General features: G+C 38.6%; 1 protein-coding gene across 1 annotated transcript in view; it reads left to right on the top strand.

Moving 5' to 3' along the window:
- The window catches only part of LOC120313111 (protocadherin-15-like), a gene marked incomplete at its 3' end in the record, with an annotated part of 204033 nt that overhangs the window by 153384 nt on the left and 31054 nt on the right, over positions 1 to 19595 (top strand). Inside the window, exon 6 of the mRNA XM_039354646.1 lies at positions 735 to 895. Coding sequence (XP_039210580.1) covers positions 735 to 895 — 161 coding nt within the window. The remainder of the gene's footprint in view (positions 1 to 734; positions 896 to 19595) is intronic.

The raw sequence follows: 19595 nt of genomic DNA, 5'->3' as shown, positions 1-19595 counted from the left end.
ACTGTTATATACTGGACCCAGTGAGGCATTGAAGAGACCAGAATGAAAGTAACAGCTCATTTATTCAATCCACACAGAAGTGGCTCTAACCGCTGCTTGACTCTTATTTATATGGACCGCCACTAGGTGGCAGCCAATGAGTTTAAAGCATACATTCCCGCCTAAAACACAGGCTTGCAATATATATATATACAGTCACTTAAGGATTTGAATTGAACATATTTAGTTAACCGTTTTATGATAGCCCTATGAAATTGGGTTAATACACAACAGGCTGACTGTGAGTCAATCAGTTTTTTAGCCTGGGAAATCAACCTACAAGGATTACTCTAAAACAATAAAACTAAAACAAAGTTGCAGTAATGTTGTTTCTTTTAATTGAAATTATGAACTTCAGCTGAAAAGAATATTTCTTTGTGCTAAATTTAATAAGAACTGTTCATTTCAAGTTTATAATATTTTGTGCATCAAATAATTAGAAAGAATAAGCATGTACAAATCTAAATGAAATCATAACCTAGGGAAGGTAGCAGTTTGTTGTTGCTGCAGTTCTCTTATATATCTTTGATGTGGCTGCTTCTGTTTATGTATTTATGTTAGGTTATTAATGGTAGCTGACTGTATTTTAAGCAAATAAACTCATCACAGGTCAGTGTAGCACATGGCAATTATACATTTGATTTTGTACCTTCTCAAAATTGTATTTCACTTACAGACGTACCTTTCTGTTTCAGGCACAATCTTGGTAGACAGCATGTTGATCAAAGGAACAGCAGGAGGATCTGATCCCACTATTGAACTCACGTTAAAAGATAACACAGATTACTGGGTCATTTTAGATCCCATCAACCAGAGACTTTATCTTAACAGCACTGGACGAATTCTGGACAGAGATGTAAGTTGTTTTCTCCATCACTCATCAATTCGATTCTTCTTTTACATTAAACTTCTAGTTTCAAGATTTTTTTCCTTTTCCTTTTTCTTTTTTTAATTTTAATTTTTATTTATTTATGAGTAATGAAAATAGGAAATGCACATTTCTGTCGTAAGCGTACTTTTTACTGTGAAAGAAATTCCATTGAACTCTTCTAAATATATTAAATTGTAGCCATAGTAGGTGTCTCAAGTGATGGATGTAAGTTAAGAACCAAGTATCCTATCAAGCAGATTTTTATATTTCCTTGGTCATAGTCAAAATAATAGTATAATTTTTATCAAATGGCATAAATGACTTGATTCATACAATGGGCTAGGCCTTAAATTTCCATTACAAATGACAGTGTCTGAATTCATTCCATGCACAAATAAGAAAACTGTCTTTTACTTGGTGTGATTAATTAATAAATATACTAAGAATTGGGTAACTATATTGATGCAAACTCTGAATGTTTTTTTTTTTTAGTTTTAACACTTGAGGTTTTATATGAAAAGCAAATAAGCCAATGGTTTCAATTTAGTAAGCTAATAATAAATATTTAAGGGAGTTGTGGCCATATCTGCCTTAATGGTTGGATTTCAAAGCATTAAAATAAGGGCTGAAGAATCTGTGGTTTGCAGTGTATTAGCATACTTTAAAGGCCTGTTTATATTCTATCAAAGGTCCACTCAAATCCCCATTTGGATACTGTTATCCAAATGCTATTATCACTTTAATGTAAATGTTAAAGGGACAACTAAGTTCTTGAGAAAGTTAGCAACTGTTCTAGTAGATACTGGGAGAAAAATTTATGATCAATCATAAAACTTTTTAGGGCAGTTGTTGAAAGTTCTGCTCTGGCCCTATAATATCTCTGAATGGACTCTTAGTTCCTTAATTTTTTAAGAGCACCCAACTCAATAGCTCTCAATATTCTGAGTGGTTGCATTTAATAATATTAGCAGTAATAGTAGAGATAAGAAAGACAGAGTACATATTAAGAGTGGTGGAAAGACCATGGAAATAACATTGCTATAATGGAATGTGTAGTTGAAAGAGAGGTAGAGGAGAATGTTGGTAGTAGCACCTCAGCTTCCAGGAAAGAGGCAACTCACTCCAGAGAGGGGCCTATGGCAAGAGACTGCATGTCCAGGACTGGGTAGTAGTAGGAAGAAAAGGTTCAAGGTAGCCACACTCTGGAATGTCCCTGGATATACTGTATTTATTGGGTTAGAAAATTATAACTTTAGTCTGGTAAAATTCTGTCTATTAGATGCAAGCAAATAAAGATCTGGACTTGAATGGATCTCACTGTCATTTCTGGGGATTGGGCCTGATATCTGCTGAGGTTGTTGCTTCTATTAGAAGTGATACTGTTTGCTGGACAGATTGACATCTTTCCAACAGTGTTGCTCATGTATGCATTATAATAGGATACATATGAAGACTTATACTATGCTTAATCTGCTTCTCATCTCAAAATAATGAAAACGATGAATTCAGTTTCCACCACTTATGACTGAAAGAGGCTCTAGTAGAAAAGGAGACAGTTGAGAATATATGTGGTTCCAGGGCACTATTTGCCCACTTTTGTCTAAGATAAAAAAAAGTAACCTGATTATAAATGATATAAATGTGATGCAGCTTTGAAAGATCCTCATCAACGGTTGCTTTACGAATGAACAATGGTTTCCAAATGTAAGATTTTGCTATTTATTTGTGTCTAATTTCTATGAACAGGCTGTAATATAATTTTTGAAAGAATTATTTGATTTCCTATGATTATAAATGCAAGTAGTACAAGATATTGTGAGTTCTGTGTAGCTATAATATTCTTGATGTCATAGGTTCATGATATAAGAAGTAAATCTATCAATTACAAGGCAAGATCAATTTTACTAAGGAAAGAAGAGAAATGCCTCTACTGTCTATTCAAGCAATTTATTCTTAGGTAATTATCATTTCATTAGGTAGCCTAAAAGAAATTTTAGAGCTCTGGATCTTGACTCCATTGTATTGCAAATAAAGAAGTTCTCTAAAATACAAGGTTGACTGATATTATATATATATTTTTTTTATTGAAAATTTTTTATTTTTTTAAAACATACAATCATTTATAAAAATACAATAAAATTTTAAAGTAGAGAAACCCCCCCCTTACCCTCCCTCCCACCCCCAACCCCCCTCCCTTCACTTCCCAGAGCAGAATACAAGGTTAATAAATATGTATATATATATAATAATTAAGAAAAAAGAAAAAAAGAAAAAAGAAGAAGAAGAAGAAAAAAAAATATCATAATTAACCTTTAACTCCATAACCTATAAAACAATTCTCTATAATATTTAATATTCATTCATAAAATAAATGAAACTTTTTAATTCCATACTTTTTCTGAATATAATCTATCCACCTTCCCCATACAGTAATATATCTTTCTTGTGTATGATCCTTTAAATAAGCAGAAATTTTCGCCATTTTTTGCAAAACTAGATACTTTAAATATCCATTCTTCTAAAGTAGGCAAAGAATCTTTCTTCCAATATAAACCTACTAATAACCTTGCTGCAGTTATTAAATTCAGCATCAAAGTAGTTTCTTTTTCATTTAAGTCAACAAAAATACCAAGTAAAAATAGTTGAGGAGTAAACTTTATCTTTTTTCTAAAAATCTTTTGAATGTTCCACCAAATCATAATCCAAAAAGCCTTTACTTTTTTACAATTCCACCAAATATGAAAGTATGTCGCATCATTGTTGCCACATCTCCAACATTTGGGCTGTATATTGGAATACATACAAGATAATTTTTTAGGATCTAAGTGCCATCTATAAAACATTTTATAAAAATTTTCTCTCAAATTTTGAGCTTGTGTAAATTTAACATTTCTTATCCAAATTGTCTCCCATAAATCCAATGAGATCGGCTCCTGTATATTCTGAGCCCATTTAATCATACAGTCTTTAACCAATTCTGTTTCCGAATCTAACTCTAATAAAACATTGTATATTCTTTTTATATGAGCCGGACTTTGGTTTTTAATCTGAATAACCAATTGTCTATCTTCTAGTGTTATCCCCTCTTTCTTATCTACAGTCCATCTATCCATTATTTGTAAATATTGAAACCATGACTGTAGAATATTTTGCTGCCTTAATACATCTAAGGATTTCAAATGCCAATTCGAACCAGAGCAAATTAACAATTCTTTATACGAGATTTTGTCAAAATTTGTCCCCTTAGAAGTTCCCTCAATTGCATGTCTGGGAATCCCCCAGATAGGTATTTTATAATTTAATGTATAATAATACTTCTTCCAAACAAGAAGTAAGGCATTCCTCAAAATATGTGATTTAAAAGTCCGATCAACTTTCTTATTAAAAATTAAATATGCATGCCAACCATATATTAAATCCCAACCTTCCAAAAAAAGAATATCCATATTTGTTAAATTAAGCCAATCACTTAACCAAGTTAGGGCGGCTGCATCATAATATAATTTCAAATTAGGTGCCTTAAGTCCCCCTCTTTCTCGAGCATCCTGTAATATCTTAAATTTAACCCTTGGTTTCTTCCCGGCCCATATAAAATTATTGATACCCTTTTGCCATTCCTCCAAATTTGCCTCTTTTTTAAGAATAGGTATCATCTGAAACAAAAAAAGAAACTTTGGTAGAACATTCATTTTTACAGCTGAAATTCTCCCCAACAATGACAATTGCAATTTTTTCCAATCTCTTAAATCCTTTTGGACTTTTGCCCATAGTGGTTCGTAATTGTTCTTATACAATTTTCCATTTGAAGCAGTTAGATAAATATTTGGGAGTATATCTGACTGATATTATATTTTTGATTGTAGGATACAAGGAAACTCATTTAGAAATTGAGCTCAAATGTGAAAACATACATTTAAGAATCTTCCCATAAGATTGAAAGCAAGTATTATTTGTATTAAACAATTTTAAAAGCACCCAACTCATTAGCTATTAATAGTCTGAACAGCTGCGTTTAATAAAATTAGCAGTAGTAGTGGAATTAAGAAAGATATGGTACACATTAAGACTCAAACAACATAACAGAAAAATAATAGTTGTTGCTATATCCCAGAAACTGAAAGAAAAAGAACTGATGTTGATTTCTCATTTGTCTTATAAATGAAATAATAATTTTGTTTGCCATAGCTTGATTGCAATTTGGTTGAGCTGCTGATGGCCAAATAAATTTGCTTGGATGGGGGCATTCTTGCCACAGACTACTAAATAGATGTACCTCTTATAAGAGATATATTTGCAAATCATAAATTCATACTGTACACAGAATAAATTGTACTTTTGAAAGCTAAAGCTGGAGGTGATTCTGTGAAATGTTTGTAAAAATTGCTTATAGTTCACTTCTTCAGTCTCAATCAGTGCCTTTTACTCCTATTATTTTTATGAGTGTCTGTGGGAAATGTTCACATACATGCCTGGTATACGTGCTGCACTATGGCAATGATGTCCTTTTAGCTGTTTCTGGACTTTACAAAACATAGTTTGTGGACACCAACAGGTCCTTGAGTTATGACCATTTGTTCAGCAACTGTTTAAAGTTAGTCCTGAATGAATGTACTTACACCCAGTCCCAGACTTTAACAGCCATTACAGCATCCCTGCGGTCATGTGTTCAAAACATGAGCACTTGGCAGCTTGCCTACACTCACAACCTAAGGGGCACTTCAACTCTCCACACACTATAATGGTATGTGGGAAAGACCTTGGGAGACTGGATAAAGAGATGCTGCCAAGGGAATGGTCAGATAAGAGACAATGTAGTCCATGATAGTGGACAGAGCAAGAGGCTCAGAAAAGACCCTCTCTAGTTTCTGGACCTGTAAAGGAGAAGGGAGGGATGTACTTTCTGTCTTGCAAAAAGTCTTATCAATGTAGCTTTACAATAAAGTAGAATTAGCTCATCTTATTGTATTTCCTATCTGGTTTTGCCCTGCAATTATGACATGCACCTAACCCCCTCATTTCTGCCCTTTTGGTTTCCTGCCACCCAAGGTTCCTGCCATCCATGCTTGGCCTGGGCCCTTGCCATTCAGTTGTTGACCACCTGAGGCTTTTTTCCCCGGAGCTCACCCTTGGTTAGCATCTGCCTTGTGAAGGACCAGATCAACTATCCATCTAATATTGGCAGATGAATACAAGTCTTTCTGGAAAATAGTGATCCAAAAGAAACTGAGTTTCTGTGGTTCATCCAGTGATGCCATCTTAACCTTAGAGTCATGTCAGACTATATCAATACTACGATAAAGAATCTTGAATACAGATGGGCAAACAAAAATTGCTGTTTTCTCTCATAATATAATTACAAATAACCAAATTTTAGTATCCAAGCCAGTTTCATATTTATATCATATCACATTTCCCAAATTAGGAGAACCATATCTTTAATGGTCTCCCTACAACTGTCCTGGAAGAAAAATATTAGGAAAACCTTATATGAAACCCAATATACCCCTATGATATGGGTACAAGTGAAACCACAGCTCCATGTTGTACTGTTTTGTTCCACATGGACATTTGCCACAGTTGTGTGCTCTTCCTTTATTTAAATTTCTGGTGCACTCTGACAATTTTGTCTTAACTGATAAGCAATCAAAATAAATTTATTTTTCTAAAGACAGCAATATTTTGCTACATTATGTATCAGCTTCACCTATAAATAGTTGCCAATAGTTCTTGTTGTTAGAGGATAGCTTTGCGTGGTTCTTTTTTTAATTAAATGTGCATTTATTGGTTAATGAGTAAAATACTCTCTGTTCTGTCAAGCCAGGCCAGACACCCACATCAACTATATGGGAGCATGGTGATAGTCAAATTGCGGTTGCACAGGGCAGGGCAGCAGGACCCTCAGAATGCAGGGCAACAAATGTAGCTAGGCTGAAAACTTTGTGCTTTAGTGCTTGTCTGGTCTGGGCTATGGTCCAGACTGCAGTCTGGGCTGCTATGGCACTGAAGCTCAGGGGCTTTTTGTAGACCCAGTGTTGTGATTCCTCACCAGCCAGTGGATCTGGCAGCCGAGTCTGAGGATTCAGATGAGGAGGAGGGCCCTGGAGTGACATTGGAAGAGAAGAGAGGTGAGCAAGGCAGAGGAAGGCAGTGGGGCGGCTCCAGAGGCAAAAGAAAAGTCATTAAGAAGCCACGCCCCAGCTGGACTATAAAGGGGGGAGGTGTGGGAGGTGCTGGTTGCCAAAGTCACGCTGTGGCTTCATGTTTTTGTGATTGTGTGTAAAAATAAAAAGGGGGTTGTTTTTTTTGTGGGTCCTGCCTGGTTCCATTAAGAGGGTTTTTTTCTTATGAGTAAAGCAGTTGAGCAAGTACTTGCGTAGGCTGGAACAGAACACCCAGAGCCCTGGCATGCCAAGAAGTTCTTAAGTGGCAGCATAGATTCTGGGGCTGCTTGCTGCTGGATAAGGAAGAAGACAGAGAAGAATGTTGAATATACAGTTGAGGAGACACATGTAATTACTTGTAAGTAGTTCTTTATTGTTGTTCTCCTATAGACAGACCTCTTGCCAGACTAAAGCAACTGTCTGCATAACTACTAGATCATCAACATCCTTAGTATCATCTTCATCATCATCATTTTAGCTACTGTCTCTCCACTCCAGGATGAAAGTCTCTTCCGCATGTTTCCAACTATTATGGCCCTGAGCTTTCTTTTGCCAATTGGGCCTGCAATACATGCTGATGTCATTGATCAATCTTGTTTTATGTTTGTTTTGTGGATGCTTTTTATCAAGTGGGATCCATTCAGTGGTGGGATTCAAATATGTGAACAACTGGTTCTCTATGTGGATTCTGCTTCCAGAAATCCGTTCTGGGCCTGGGCAACAAAAAATTAGCTACCGGTTCTGCTGAAGTGGCGAACTGGCTGAATCACACCACTGGATCCATTCTATGACTGCCTTGGCCATCTGCCATCAGTTCTTCTTGCTATGTGACCAGCCCATTTCCATTTCAGTTCTTTTACTCTCTTGATGATATCATATACTTTTGTTTGCTCCCTAATCCATGGCCACGTCTTTCTATCTTGTCTTGTAATGTTTATTTATTTATTTATTTATTTATTTATTTATTTATTTATTTATGAGACTTATATACCGCTTTAAGTGCAAGCACTCTCTAAGCGGTGTACACCAGTAAGCAATGTATATATATATATTTACATTGCCCCCAACAATCTGGGTCCTCATTTTACCTACCCCGGAAGGCTGGAAGGCTGAGTCAACCTTGAGCCGGTGAGATTTGAACCGCTGACCTGCTGAACACAGTCAGCTAAAGTGGCCTGCAGTACTGCACTCTAACTGCTGCGCCACCTCGGCTCATATTTCCATGGCTCTTTGCACCACTCGTAGCTTTTGTATCGATGGTGAAGTTAGTATACATGTTTCTTTAGCATATGTTAGCAGGTAGCACACACTGATTGAAAACTACTAGATATGTTTTGGGAACTGCTGGTGGAGGAAACTCCTTTGCTCTCTTGCTAGACACCAGAGGTTCCAAGCTCCACTCTCTCTTTGCTTTCTGGGAAAAAGTCCTTCACTCCTGCAACTCTAGATTCAGTGGTGGGATTCAGATATGTGAACAATCGGTTCTCTATGTGGATGCCGCTTCCGGAAGTCCATTCTGGGCCTGGGCAACAAAAAAATAGCTATTGGTTCTTCCAAAGTGGTGCGAACCGGCTGAATCCCACTGTCTAGATTACATTCCACCACAGAACTATTACATCAACATTGAGCAGGTGTTTTTTACAGACTCAAAGCAGTGATGAGAATAACCAAATTTCCATTGATTCAAAAAAGGCAAGAAGAAAAAGCCTAGAATTTAAACTCTGGAGCAGACAATGTTTTGTTCCTGTAAGGACCCACCCCACTTTGCATCTTAAGAAGACAGAACTCTTGGAATAATTCCTCCAACAGGAATCCTTTATTAAGAGAAAATGGTTGCAGGCGTTCTAGACAGGACTCAGGGTCCAAGCTCTCACATTCAAGGTTTTTTTTTTTTATTGAAATTTTTTATAAATTTTAACAAAAAAACAAAAGAATAACAATACAACAACAACATAGACAAGAAACTAAACAAAACAAAACAAAACAAAACAACCCTTCCCCTACCCCCCCCCAGAACACCCACTCCTTCCCCCCCCCCGGAGCTTCCCAGAGCAGAATATAGGCTTAATTAAAAAAAAATAAAAAAGTTATATGAAAAAAGAGAGTATAACTAAGATATATGTATGTATATAAAAATAAAAGTTATAAAAAAGCTAAATAATATTTTTTTATATCCAATTTAAATTGTATAAACTTTATCCATTTATCCAAAACAGCAAAAAATTTCTCTTGCGATTGTTCTTTTAAAAAAGCCGAAATCTTTGCCATTTCCGCCAAATAAGACACTTTAAGAAACCATTCCTGCAAAGTAGGCAAAGATTCCTTCTTCCAATATTGTCCTACTAACAGCCTTGCGGCTGTAATCAAGTTTAACATCAATATAACCTCCTTTGTGTCACAATCAGTAACTATACCTAACAAAAATAATTGTGGAGTAAATTTTACCCTCCTTCTAAAAATTCTCTGAATATTCCACCATATCTTAATCCAAAAGGCTTTTATATTTCTACACGACCACCAGATGTGATAGTAGGTGGCATCCAAACAACCACATCTCCAACATTTAGGCTGTAGGTCAGGGTACATAAAAGACATTTTTTGTGGGTCAAGGTGCCATCTATAAAACATTTTATAAAAATTCTCCCTTAAATTCTGTGCTTGTGTAAATTTAACATTTCTCACCCAAATGGTTTCCCAGGTATCCAGTAGGACTGGTTCACAAAAATTTTGCGCCCATCTGATCATACAATCTTTAATTAATTCTGTTTCTGAATCCAATTCCACTAGAACCCCATAAATTCTCTTAATATGAGTTAGTCTTTGGTCCTTCACTTGCTTAATAAGATTTTCATCTTCTCTGAGAAAACCCACCTTACGATCCATCTTCCATCTGTCTACTAATTGCCTATATTGAAACCAAGAATAAGTAATATTTTCATGTACTAACTCTTCCAGTAATTTTAACTGCCAATTTTGTCCATCCCATCTAAGTAACTGTGTATAAGACACCATGTCCATTTTAACACCTCTTTTTATTCCTTCTATCGCATGCCAAGGTATATCCCATAGTGGTACTTTAAAATCACTTTTATAATATTTTCTCCAAACCCTAAGTAAAGAAATTCTTATAATATGAGATTTAAAAGCCCGATCCACTTTTTTATTAAATATTAAATAGGCATGCCAACCAAAAAGTAGGTCCCATCCCTCCAAATGGAGTATCTCAAGGTTTGTTAAATTTACCCAATCACTGATTGATGTTAAAACCACCGCATCATAGTATAATTTCAAATTCGGTACCTTGAGTCCACCTCTCTCACGGAAGTCTTGCATGATTTTAAACTTAACCCTTGGCTTTTTCCCTGCCCAAATGAATTTATTGATTCTTTTCTGCCATTCACTTAAGTTAATCTCGTTCTTCAAAATCGGTAACATTTGAAACAAAAAAAGAAACTTGGGTAGAATATTCATTTTTATCACTGCAATTCTTCCCATGAGAGATAATTGCAACTTCTCCCAATTCCTCAAGTCTTTCTGTACACTAACCCACAACCTTTCATAATTATTTTTAAACAATTTTGCATTAGAAACAGATAACATCACCCCCAAATATTTTACCTTGTTGACAATTTCAAAACCCGTCAGGTTAGCCAAAGTCTGCTTCTCCCGAGTAGTCATATTTTTAGGTAGGATTTTGGTCTTATTAACATTAATCTTAAAACCCGAAACCGAGCCATAATGATAAATCAACTGCAATAACTTTACTACAGAATAAGTAGGTTGCAACAAAGTAACCACCAAGTCATCTGCAAAAGCTCTTAACTTATATTCTTTTTTGTTAACTTCTATTCCTTTTATTTCCTGCGACTCTCGAATTTTAATCAACAATATTTCCAGTGTTAAAACAAACAACAATGGTGATAATGGACATCCCTGTCTAGTACCTTTCTCTATTGTAAAAACCTCTGACAAACCTCCATTAACAATAAGTTGTGCTGTTTGTTTTTGGTATATTACCATAAGAGCTTGTAATATCTTTTCACCAAAATTCATCTCTTCAATTACTCTTAACATAAAATGCCAATTCAATTGATCAAAGGCTTTTTCAGCATCTAAAAATATCAGCCCTGCAGAAACTTGGTTATTCTTGTCTAGATATTCTAATAAATTAATGATTTGTCTAGCATTATTTTTCATATACCTACCAGTTATAAACCCAGATTGGTCTTTATGCACAAGATGATGCACAACCCTCATAAGCCTATTTACTAAAATTTTTGCAAATATCTTATAATCAACATTTAAAAGAGATATAGGTCTATAATTCTTTGGTAAAGTAAGATCTTGATCTTCTTTTGGAATCAAAGATATAAAAGCACTACGCCATGAGGGAGGAATCTCTGAACCCTGTAAAATGTCATTAAAAAGATCACCTAATGGTTGGATCATCTCTTCCATTAAAGCTTTATAATAAACAGATGTCAACCCATCCGTACCCGGTGCTTTCCCTGGTTTCAATTGTTTAATTGCTGTTGCAATTTCCTCATTAGTAATTAAACCATTAATTTCCTGTTTCTGGTCCTCTGTCAGTTTGGGAAGGCTGGCCTCGCTTAAATATTTATTTATATCTAAGATTTGCACATTCGTAGATTTATATAATTTCTGATAGTAATCTAAAAAAGATTTCTTAATCAATTCCTTCTGAAACACTAATTTGCCCTTATAGTTTATTTTGTTTATTATTCTCTGTCTCTGTTTCTTTCTTAATTGATAGGCCAACCATCTCCCTGGTTTATTAGCATTACAAAATGTATTTTGTTTCATAAACAATAAATTAGTTGCGGATTGATCCGCCATCAACATATTAAATTGTGTTCTTAACAACTTTATAGATTCTTTGATCCTTTCATCTGAAGGATTTAAAATCAAAGACTTTTCTTTTAATTTAATTTCATCTTCCAATTCTTTACGTTTCTGAGTCTGCTTTTGCCTATGAAAGTTATTCATTTTTATCAGGATCCCACACATGAATGCTTTACCTGCATCCCATACCATTGACATTGAAGTCCCCTTATACATATTTAAAGCAAAATAATCCTTTAAACACTCCTTTAACTTTTGAACATTCTTTTCTTGTCTGAATAAGTAATCTATAGTATAGAAGGCAGTTGTCTCTTTGAAGCCATTTTTTTAAAACGCAGTTCTCTCTTCCCTTCTCCCCCCCAAAAAGGGAGGGGAGAAATAGAAGTTAAAAAGAACAAAAATGCTGTAATCCTTAGAGTTCCAAGTTCCAAAAAAGAAAAAAAAGAAGAAATCAAGAGAGAAATCCAAAGCCAAGAACAAAAAAATCAAAAGCAATCATTTAAATCCGATACTTTCCAAGAAAAATAAGAACAAAGAGACAAAAAAAAAAGCTGAACACTTTCAAAACGCCATCTTATTTTCTCTCTCCGTGCCAGCAAAAAAGAACAAAGGAGAGATAACCAAAACTAACTAGAAAAAGAAAATAAAGCACTAAACTATATAAAAGAAAATCCTTTAAACCGCTCTGTCCGCTTCTAAAGTTACTCACCGAAACTCTGTAACCGCGGAGATAGAAGCGGCAGTTTCTTTTGCTTCCGAAGAAGCAAAAACAGCTGGGAGGCGGACATCAGCAGGAGCTCCGAGGGAACACTCCTTCCACCCCCTCTAGGAAAAAATCCAGAGGGGGTTCAGGGGTTCTACCTCTACTCCTGCCTTCTCTACCCCTTCCCTTTGCCCGGGAAGGGGATTCCGAGCCGCGGGCCAGCTGATGCGTGCTGTGCTCTGCGGCTCTGACACCTTCCCAGCTGGGCGGCTACAAAATAGCCGCCATCACCGCCGCCCCGTACCGGAAGCCTCACATTCAAGGTTTTAAGGGGTTTCCCAGTAGCCCCACCCAATCCCCCCCCTACTTCCAGCAACAGTCTCAAGCATTACATTTCCCACCCCTTTTCCTTACTGCCGGCTGGATGGAGACTTCAGAGAAAACTACATGAAAGGTAATAGCCCCCTTTTGTTATGATTAGGCCTTTTTGGTTCTATCCACATTCAATCCCTTTGAAGTTGTACCGAAGGAAGTGAGGACCATAAAGCCCCTTTGTTCACCTCCTTCCCTTCCTTGTATGACAGAATCCAGAGAAGGCAGAAATGGGGTTTTCTATAATTGGTAACTAGAGATGAAATATAATTGGATTCTGACATCCGGCCCCCTCAAAAATAAGAGAGATCCACCTGAAAGAAAAAAACAGGTATAAAAGTTAGTCAGGCTTGTTAGGATACTCTGTGTGAAACTTCTTTAATAGCTTCGGGGCTCTGACATGACGTTTATGGACCCACTTGTTTTGTGAGGCAGGGAGGTGTTTCCAGGCAACTAGGTACTGAGTCGCTCCATGATATCTCCTTGAGTCTAGGATTTCCTTTATTTCAAAGTGTTGTTCGCCCTCTACCAAGGTTGGAGGTGGTTGGGGGGGGATTTTTGGCCGTAAAGCTGACTGATGCTCTCTTTTCAGCAAGCTGCAATGAAAAATTGAGTGTATTTCCCTGAAATTTTTTGGTAATTCTAATTCTACTGTTACTGGGTTTATGATTCTTTTAATTGGAAAAGGCCCTATATATTTTGGTCGAAGTTTTTTACAGGGTTGTAGGGACTTTAGGTATTTTGTAGATAGGTACACCATTTCACCTATAATGAATGGTGCAGGCTCAACCCTTTTTTTATCGGCTTGTGCTTTGTATGCCTGCCTAGATTCATCTAGTGCTTTTCTAACTATTGGCCAGGTGTTTTGTAGTTTTTCCACCCATTCTTTCAGTGATGGGATCGTTGGTTCGTTTGGGGTTAATTCTGGCATGGGATTGAAACTTGGACCGGTGGCTATTTGAAAAGGAGTGTGAACTGTGCTGGAGTGGACAGCATTATTGTAGGCAACTTCTGCAAAAGGGAGTAAGTCCGCCCACTCGGTCTGCTGGAAACTAAGAAAACATCTTAAATATGTATGGAGTTCATTTTTTCAGTGGCCCCATTTCCTTGTGGGTGGTGGCTAGATGTCAGTCCCTGAGTGGTTCCTAAGAGGGATAAAAATTCCTTCCAAAATGCAGACATAAATTGCACCCCCCTGTCAGAGATGATGCGTTGGGGTGCCCCATGCAATCTGTAAATGTGCTGGATGAAAGGTTTTGCTAAGGCTTTTGCGGTGGGAATCTTTTGGCGAGGGATAAAGTGCACCTGTTTGGAAAACAAGTCTGTGACCGTCCAGACAACAGTATTCCCATTGCTTTCTGGCAATTCCACTATAAAATCCATGGCTATTTCTCTCCAGGGGGCTGAGAGACTTGCCACTGTTTGTAATAGTCCTGGCGATTTCCCTTGCAACCTCTTTGCAGTGGCACATTTTGGACAACTGGCTACATAACTTTCTATGTCCTTTTTCATGGATGGCCACCAAAATTGCCGTTTAATTAAGTGTAAAGTTTTTACAAATCCAAAATGACCTGCTGATTTTGTGTCATGGCAAAGCTGCATGAAAGTGACTCTTTGGGTTGTTGGTATATATAACTTTTCCCCTACCCAAGGCAACCCATCTCTCATTGTGCACACATTTTTGTTTTTATGGAACCATTCATCTGTTTCCAAACTTTTTCTGAATTCAATTCAAGTTTGGCTGAATTCAATTTGAATTTGGCTTGGGTTCTGGTGGTTACTGGTGCTGCCAGTTGTGACTCTGCCATCATCTTTTTAGCATCTGTGGCTCGTGTGCTGTTATATTGGGGTATGCGAGACAATCCATCTGCCAGGAAGTTCTTTCTCCCTGGTAAATGTTTGAGCTTAAATTGGAACTGGTGAAAATGCTGAGACCAGCGGGCTTGTTTGGGATTGAGTTTCCTGGGCGTTTTTAAGGCTTCCAATTTTTTGTGATCAGTCCACATCTGGAAGGGGATTTTGTTGCCTTCCAGGAACTGTCGCCACGTGAGTAATGCCCAACGTATCCCATATGCCTCCTTCTCCCATAGGGGCCAGCGCTGTTCTGTTTCTGTGAGTTTCTTGGATGTATATGCACAGGGTTGCAATACTCCATCATCATTTTCTTGTAATAGAACAGCCCCCACTGCCACATCACTTGCATCTGCCTGTATTACAAAGGGCTTGTCCATGTCTGGGTGTCTTAGTACTGGCTCGGCAGAAAAAAGTCTCTTTAGTCTCTCAAACGCTGCTTGGCACTCCATTGTCCATGTTAGTGGCTGGCTAGGTTTTACTGAGTATGCTCCCTTTATTTTTAGTAAGTTAGTGAGGGGCAAGGCTATCTGGGCAAATGAGGGGATGAATTGGCGGTAAAATTTTGCAAACGCCAGGAAACTTTGTAGTTGCTTTCTAATGCGGGGTGGTGCCCAATCTAATACTGCTCTGACCTTCTCTGGGTCCATTTCAATGCCCTGGGGGGATATGCGATAACCTAGGGAGTCTATCCTTTCCTGGTGGAATTCGCATTTTAAGAGTTTGGCATATAGGTGGGTGGCTCATAGCTTCTTTAAAACCACTCTGACAAGGTTGACATGTTCCTCTTTTGTTTTGGTGAAGATAAGAATGTTGTCCAAGTAAACAAGGACCCTCTTAAACAGGTGCTCCCTTAGAATGTCATTGATTAATTGCATAAAGACTGCAGGGCCCCCTTGTAATCCAAATGGCAAGACTTTGAATTGATAGAACCCCATGGGGCAGTTAAATGCGGTCTTCCATTCGTCCCCTTCCTTAATTCTCACGCGATAGTAAGCTTCCCTTAGGTCTAGTTTAGAAAAAAATTTCCCTTTCGAGAGGTGTGACAGCATGTCTTTCATGAGGGGCAGAGGGTATAGGTTGCTTTCACTGATTGTATTCAGGGCCCTATAATCCACGCATAAGCGTGAAGAACCATCCTTCTTCTCTCTAAAGAGGACGGGGGCAGCCACTTTAGGCTTGGCTGGCTCAATGAACCCTCTCTTTAGGTTTTTTTTTATGAATCTTTCCATTTCCTCCTTCTCCTTTGGGCTCATAGAGTATAATCTGGGCTTCGGGAGTTTTGCTCCAGGCTTGAATTCAATGGCACAGTCTGTGGGTCAGTGGGGGGGGCTCATTCGCCCTCTCCTCACTGAAAACTTCAGCAAGGTCTCTGTATTCCTCTGGTATTTCTGTTAGTCTCTTTTCCTCTCCTATGGATGCTTTTTCTATTCTTGATTCTGGTAGCCTCCCTTGGGGTTTTAAGTCCATAGGATCCCCCTTCGGGAATTTGATTTCTGTCATCCTCCAATTTACCCAGGGGTTCCATTTTGTTAACCATTCCATCCCTAGGATCATTGGTCATTCCATGCCTGGGGTCACCACAAACGTTATGTCCTCCTCATGTTTGTCCAGGGAGAGGTGTATTGGTAAAGTGGCTAGGGTAGCTGGCACCCCCCCTGCTATGGATCCATCTAACTGGCCAAATGAGATTGATTGTTCCAGTCTCCTCGATGGGATGCCCAGATTCCCCACTAGTGTTGGGCTAATGACGCAGCGGGTGCAGCCAGAGTCTATTAAGGCTTTCACCTTCACAGCTTCAGGCATGGGGTGAATTAATATAGTCACTGTCTTGAGGATGGGTATAATGTGTCCACTTACCAGGGGTTCGCCCTCCAAGCTGTCATCTGAGGTGTCCACCAGCCCTGCATGTAGGCTGGAGTTCTTCCCCCTTGGTGAGCAGAAGTGGGGGGTTCCGCAATTTCCATCATTCTCATGGCAGTTTCTTTTGGCTTAGCTGAAGACTTTCCAGATTTGCTGATTGGGGATCTGTCTGGGTTGTGCTGGGGGGCTTTGGAGCAGCATTCTACAGCTCGATGCCCTTCTCTTCCACACTTGAAACACCCCATTTGCTTCTTGGCTGTAGCCGGTGTTTTCACTGGTTCGTGTGTCAACTCAGGTGGGGAGCGGCTCCATTGTTTTCCTCGGTGGTGTCTTTTCAATATGTTGATCTCTGCTTCCTCTGCCAAGATGTACCATTCCTCAAGTTGGTGTGGGTCCCCTCGGGGCAGGCAAGCATCACATAGATCATAATTTAGTCCGTCTTTGAAATGGCTAAGGAGGATGTCTTCTGGCCAGTTCAGTTTGCTGGCCGGAATTCTTGTGTATATTCAGCCACCGGGCGTTTGCCTTGCCTCATCATTTTTATCCTTTCACGGGCTTTGTGGTCAGCCAGGGAATCTTCAAATAGTCTTCTCAGAGAGGACATGAAACGGTTGAAGTTGCTGAGTTCTGGGGCATTGGAGTCATGCAAGTTTACCACCCAATCTGCAGCTGGTCCATCCAGGGCAGATTGTACAATCCGGATGTGGGCTTTGTCCCTGGGGATGTCCTGCCCGTATTCCTCTATGTAGCTGAGGACTTGGGTTAGGAAAAACCCCAAGTGTTTTGGCTCCCCTTTGAATTTCACCTCTAACGGCAGACGTCTTGGAATGGATCGGTGCCTCCGTTGTTGGTGGTAGTGTCTTCCGTCCAGATCACCATCTGTGGTCCAGTAGGGGGTGGGGATTACTGGATCAGCAGATGTCCCCAGGGTTGCAGGTTCCACTTTCCCCTCGGTGTCTCTCCCTTTGCGGCTCCAGGAGCTGGGGTGGCCGTAGGGCTCAGGATTCTCCTCTCCTAGGGAGCTGGGAGTTCTCTTCATCAGGTCAATAGCTTTCTCTAGGGTCCAGTCTGAGTACGGTGCCGAGCTTTCTCCCTCTTCACTTGCGTGCAGGGATTTCTCCATCTCCTGCTTCCTTTCTGGTTGCTTGGTCCCCCATCTCAGGGTCATCTTTCTTGATTCCTTTCTCCACTCACTTTTCTTTCCAATGCCCATTGACCAGTGAGGCTTGTGGTCCCATGTCTCCACCAGTTCTCCTGAGAAATCTGACTTCTCGGATCCCAAAATCTGGCAAGGTTCCAATTGGGTCAGCGGCTCTCTTTCCAGGGAGTTTTCCCCCTTTCTTGCTCCATTGTCTGACATGGTAATTTTTTGCAAAATCCCCTGGCAAGGGTCTCCCTTCCAGGTGGATTAATTTTGCAAGTCCTGTCTAATGTAAGGACCCACCCCACTTTGCATCTTAAGAAGACAGAACTCTTGGAATAATTCTTCCAACAGGAATCCTTTATTAAGAATAAACTGTTGCAGGCGTTCTAGACAGGACTTGGGGTCCAAGCTCTCCCATTCAAGGTTTTAAGGGGTTTCCCAGTAGCTCCACCCAATCCCCCCCTACTTCCAGCAACAGTCTCAGGCATTACATTTCCCACCCCTTTTCCTTACTGCCGGCTGGATGGAGGCTTCAGAGAAAACTACATGAAAGGTAATAGCCCCCTTTGTTATGATTAGGCCTTTTTGGTGCTATCCATATTCAATCCCTTTGAAGTTGTACCGAAGGAAGTGAGGTTCATAAAGTCCCTTTGTTCCCCCCCTTCCCTTCCTTGTATGACAGAATCCAGAAAAGGCAGAAATGGGGTTTTCTATAATTGATAACTAGATATGAAATATAATTGGATTCTGACAGTTCCTGTGTAGGCAGATTTTTTTTCTGGATGTATGTGGCTCAATTCTTATTGGCAGTAATGTAACTTTTCTAATCTTGTCATGTCTTTGAATTCCTGCTGTAAGCCAGTTTCATAACACGCATGCAATGATGTTTCTGTATAACTGAGATTTTTTTTATGTGCCTGGCAAAAGCTCTCTGATGGCAATGCCCTTATGTTTTCATATCATGTTTCCACCCTTTCTGCCAACTTCAGAAGCAATGTTATCTTCTCATAAATCCTTGTTCTTTTGTTTTTGTCTGAAAAAAAAACACCCCTCTAGGACATTCCAGAATACATCAAAAAATAAATTCAAAATACATCAAAAACTAGTATTTTATTTCACTTAGGGAAGTGAACAGATGTATTCAAGAGCATCTCCATCTGACAATGTAACCTATACAATTCTATTCCCTCCAGAAAAAGAGCCACGTTGTATATGTGAGCACTATAACCAAAGGAACCACTAAGTAATTCAAAAGCATTTCTGCCCTCTGGCCACGCCTGCAGCTTCTGTCTGCTGTTCAATCACATCCCTTATTTCATTATCTTTCTTTGGATTTAGAGGCTCCAGGAACATATGTTGTATTTTTCAGTGATCTGATGAAGCCCTGAAGCATTTAGGTTTTGAAGCAAAGCTCCAGACCCCTGATTTTTTTTCTTTTATTAATTTATATTTAAAAGAACTTTATTGAATGTTTTTAGAAGACGGGCTTTTAAAATCATCACCATTCATCTTTATTCCAAGAACAAACCAGTGCATTTCAATTTGGTTGCAACAGATTGAGAATTTTATTCAGTGAAAAAGAGAAATTAAAAAAACAAATGCACTATAAGAGAATGTGCCTCCTTGTGGAATGGTAATTCAGTAAATTACAGTAAATTACACTGGAAAATGAAGTGTAAAATAAATTTAAAATTCTCAAGTAAGAGATTCAAAATAATTAGGGTAAGT

This window comes from Crotalus tigris, unplaced genomic scaffold, assembly GCF_016545835.1.
Source record: "Crotalus tigris isolate CLP2741 ecotype Arizona unplaced genomic scaffold, ASM1654583v1 scf7180000018574.274189, whole genome shotgun sequence".
Classification (NCBI taxonomy): Eukaryota; Metazoa; Chordata; class Lepidosauria; order Squamata; family Viperidae; genus Crotalus; species Crotalus tigris.
This window is presented reverse-complemented; position numbering and strand designations above follow the sequence as displayed.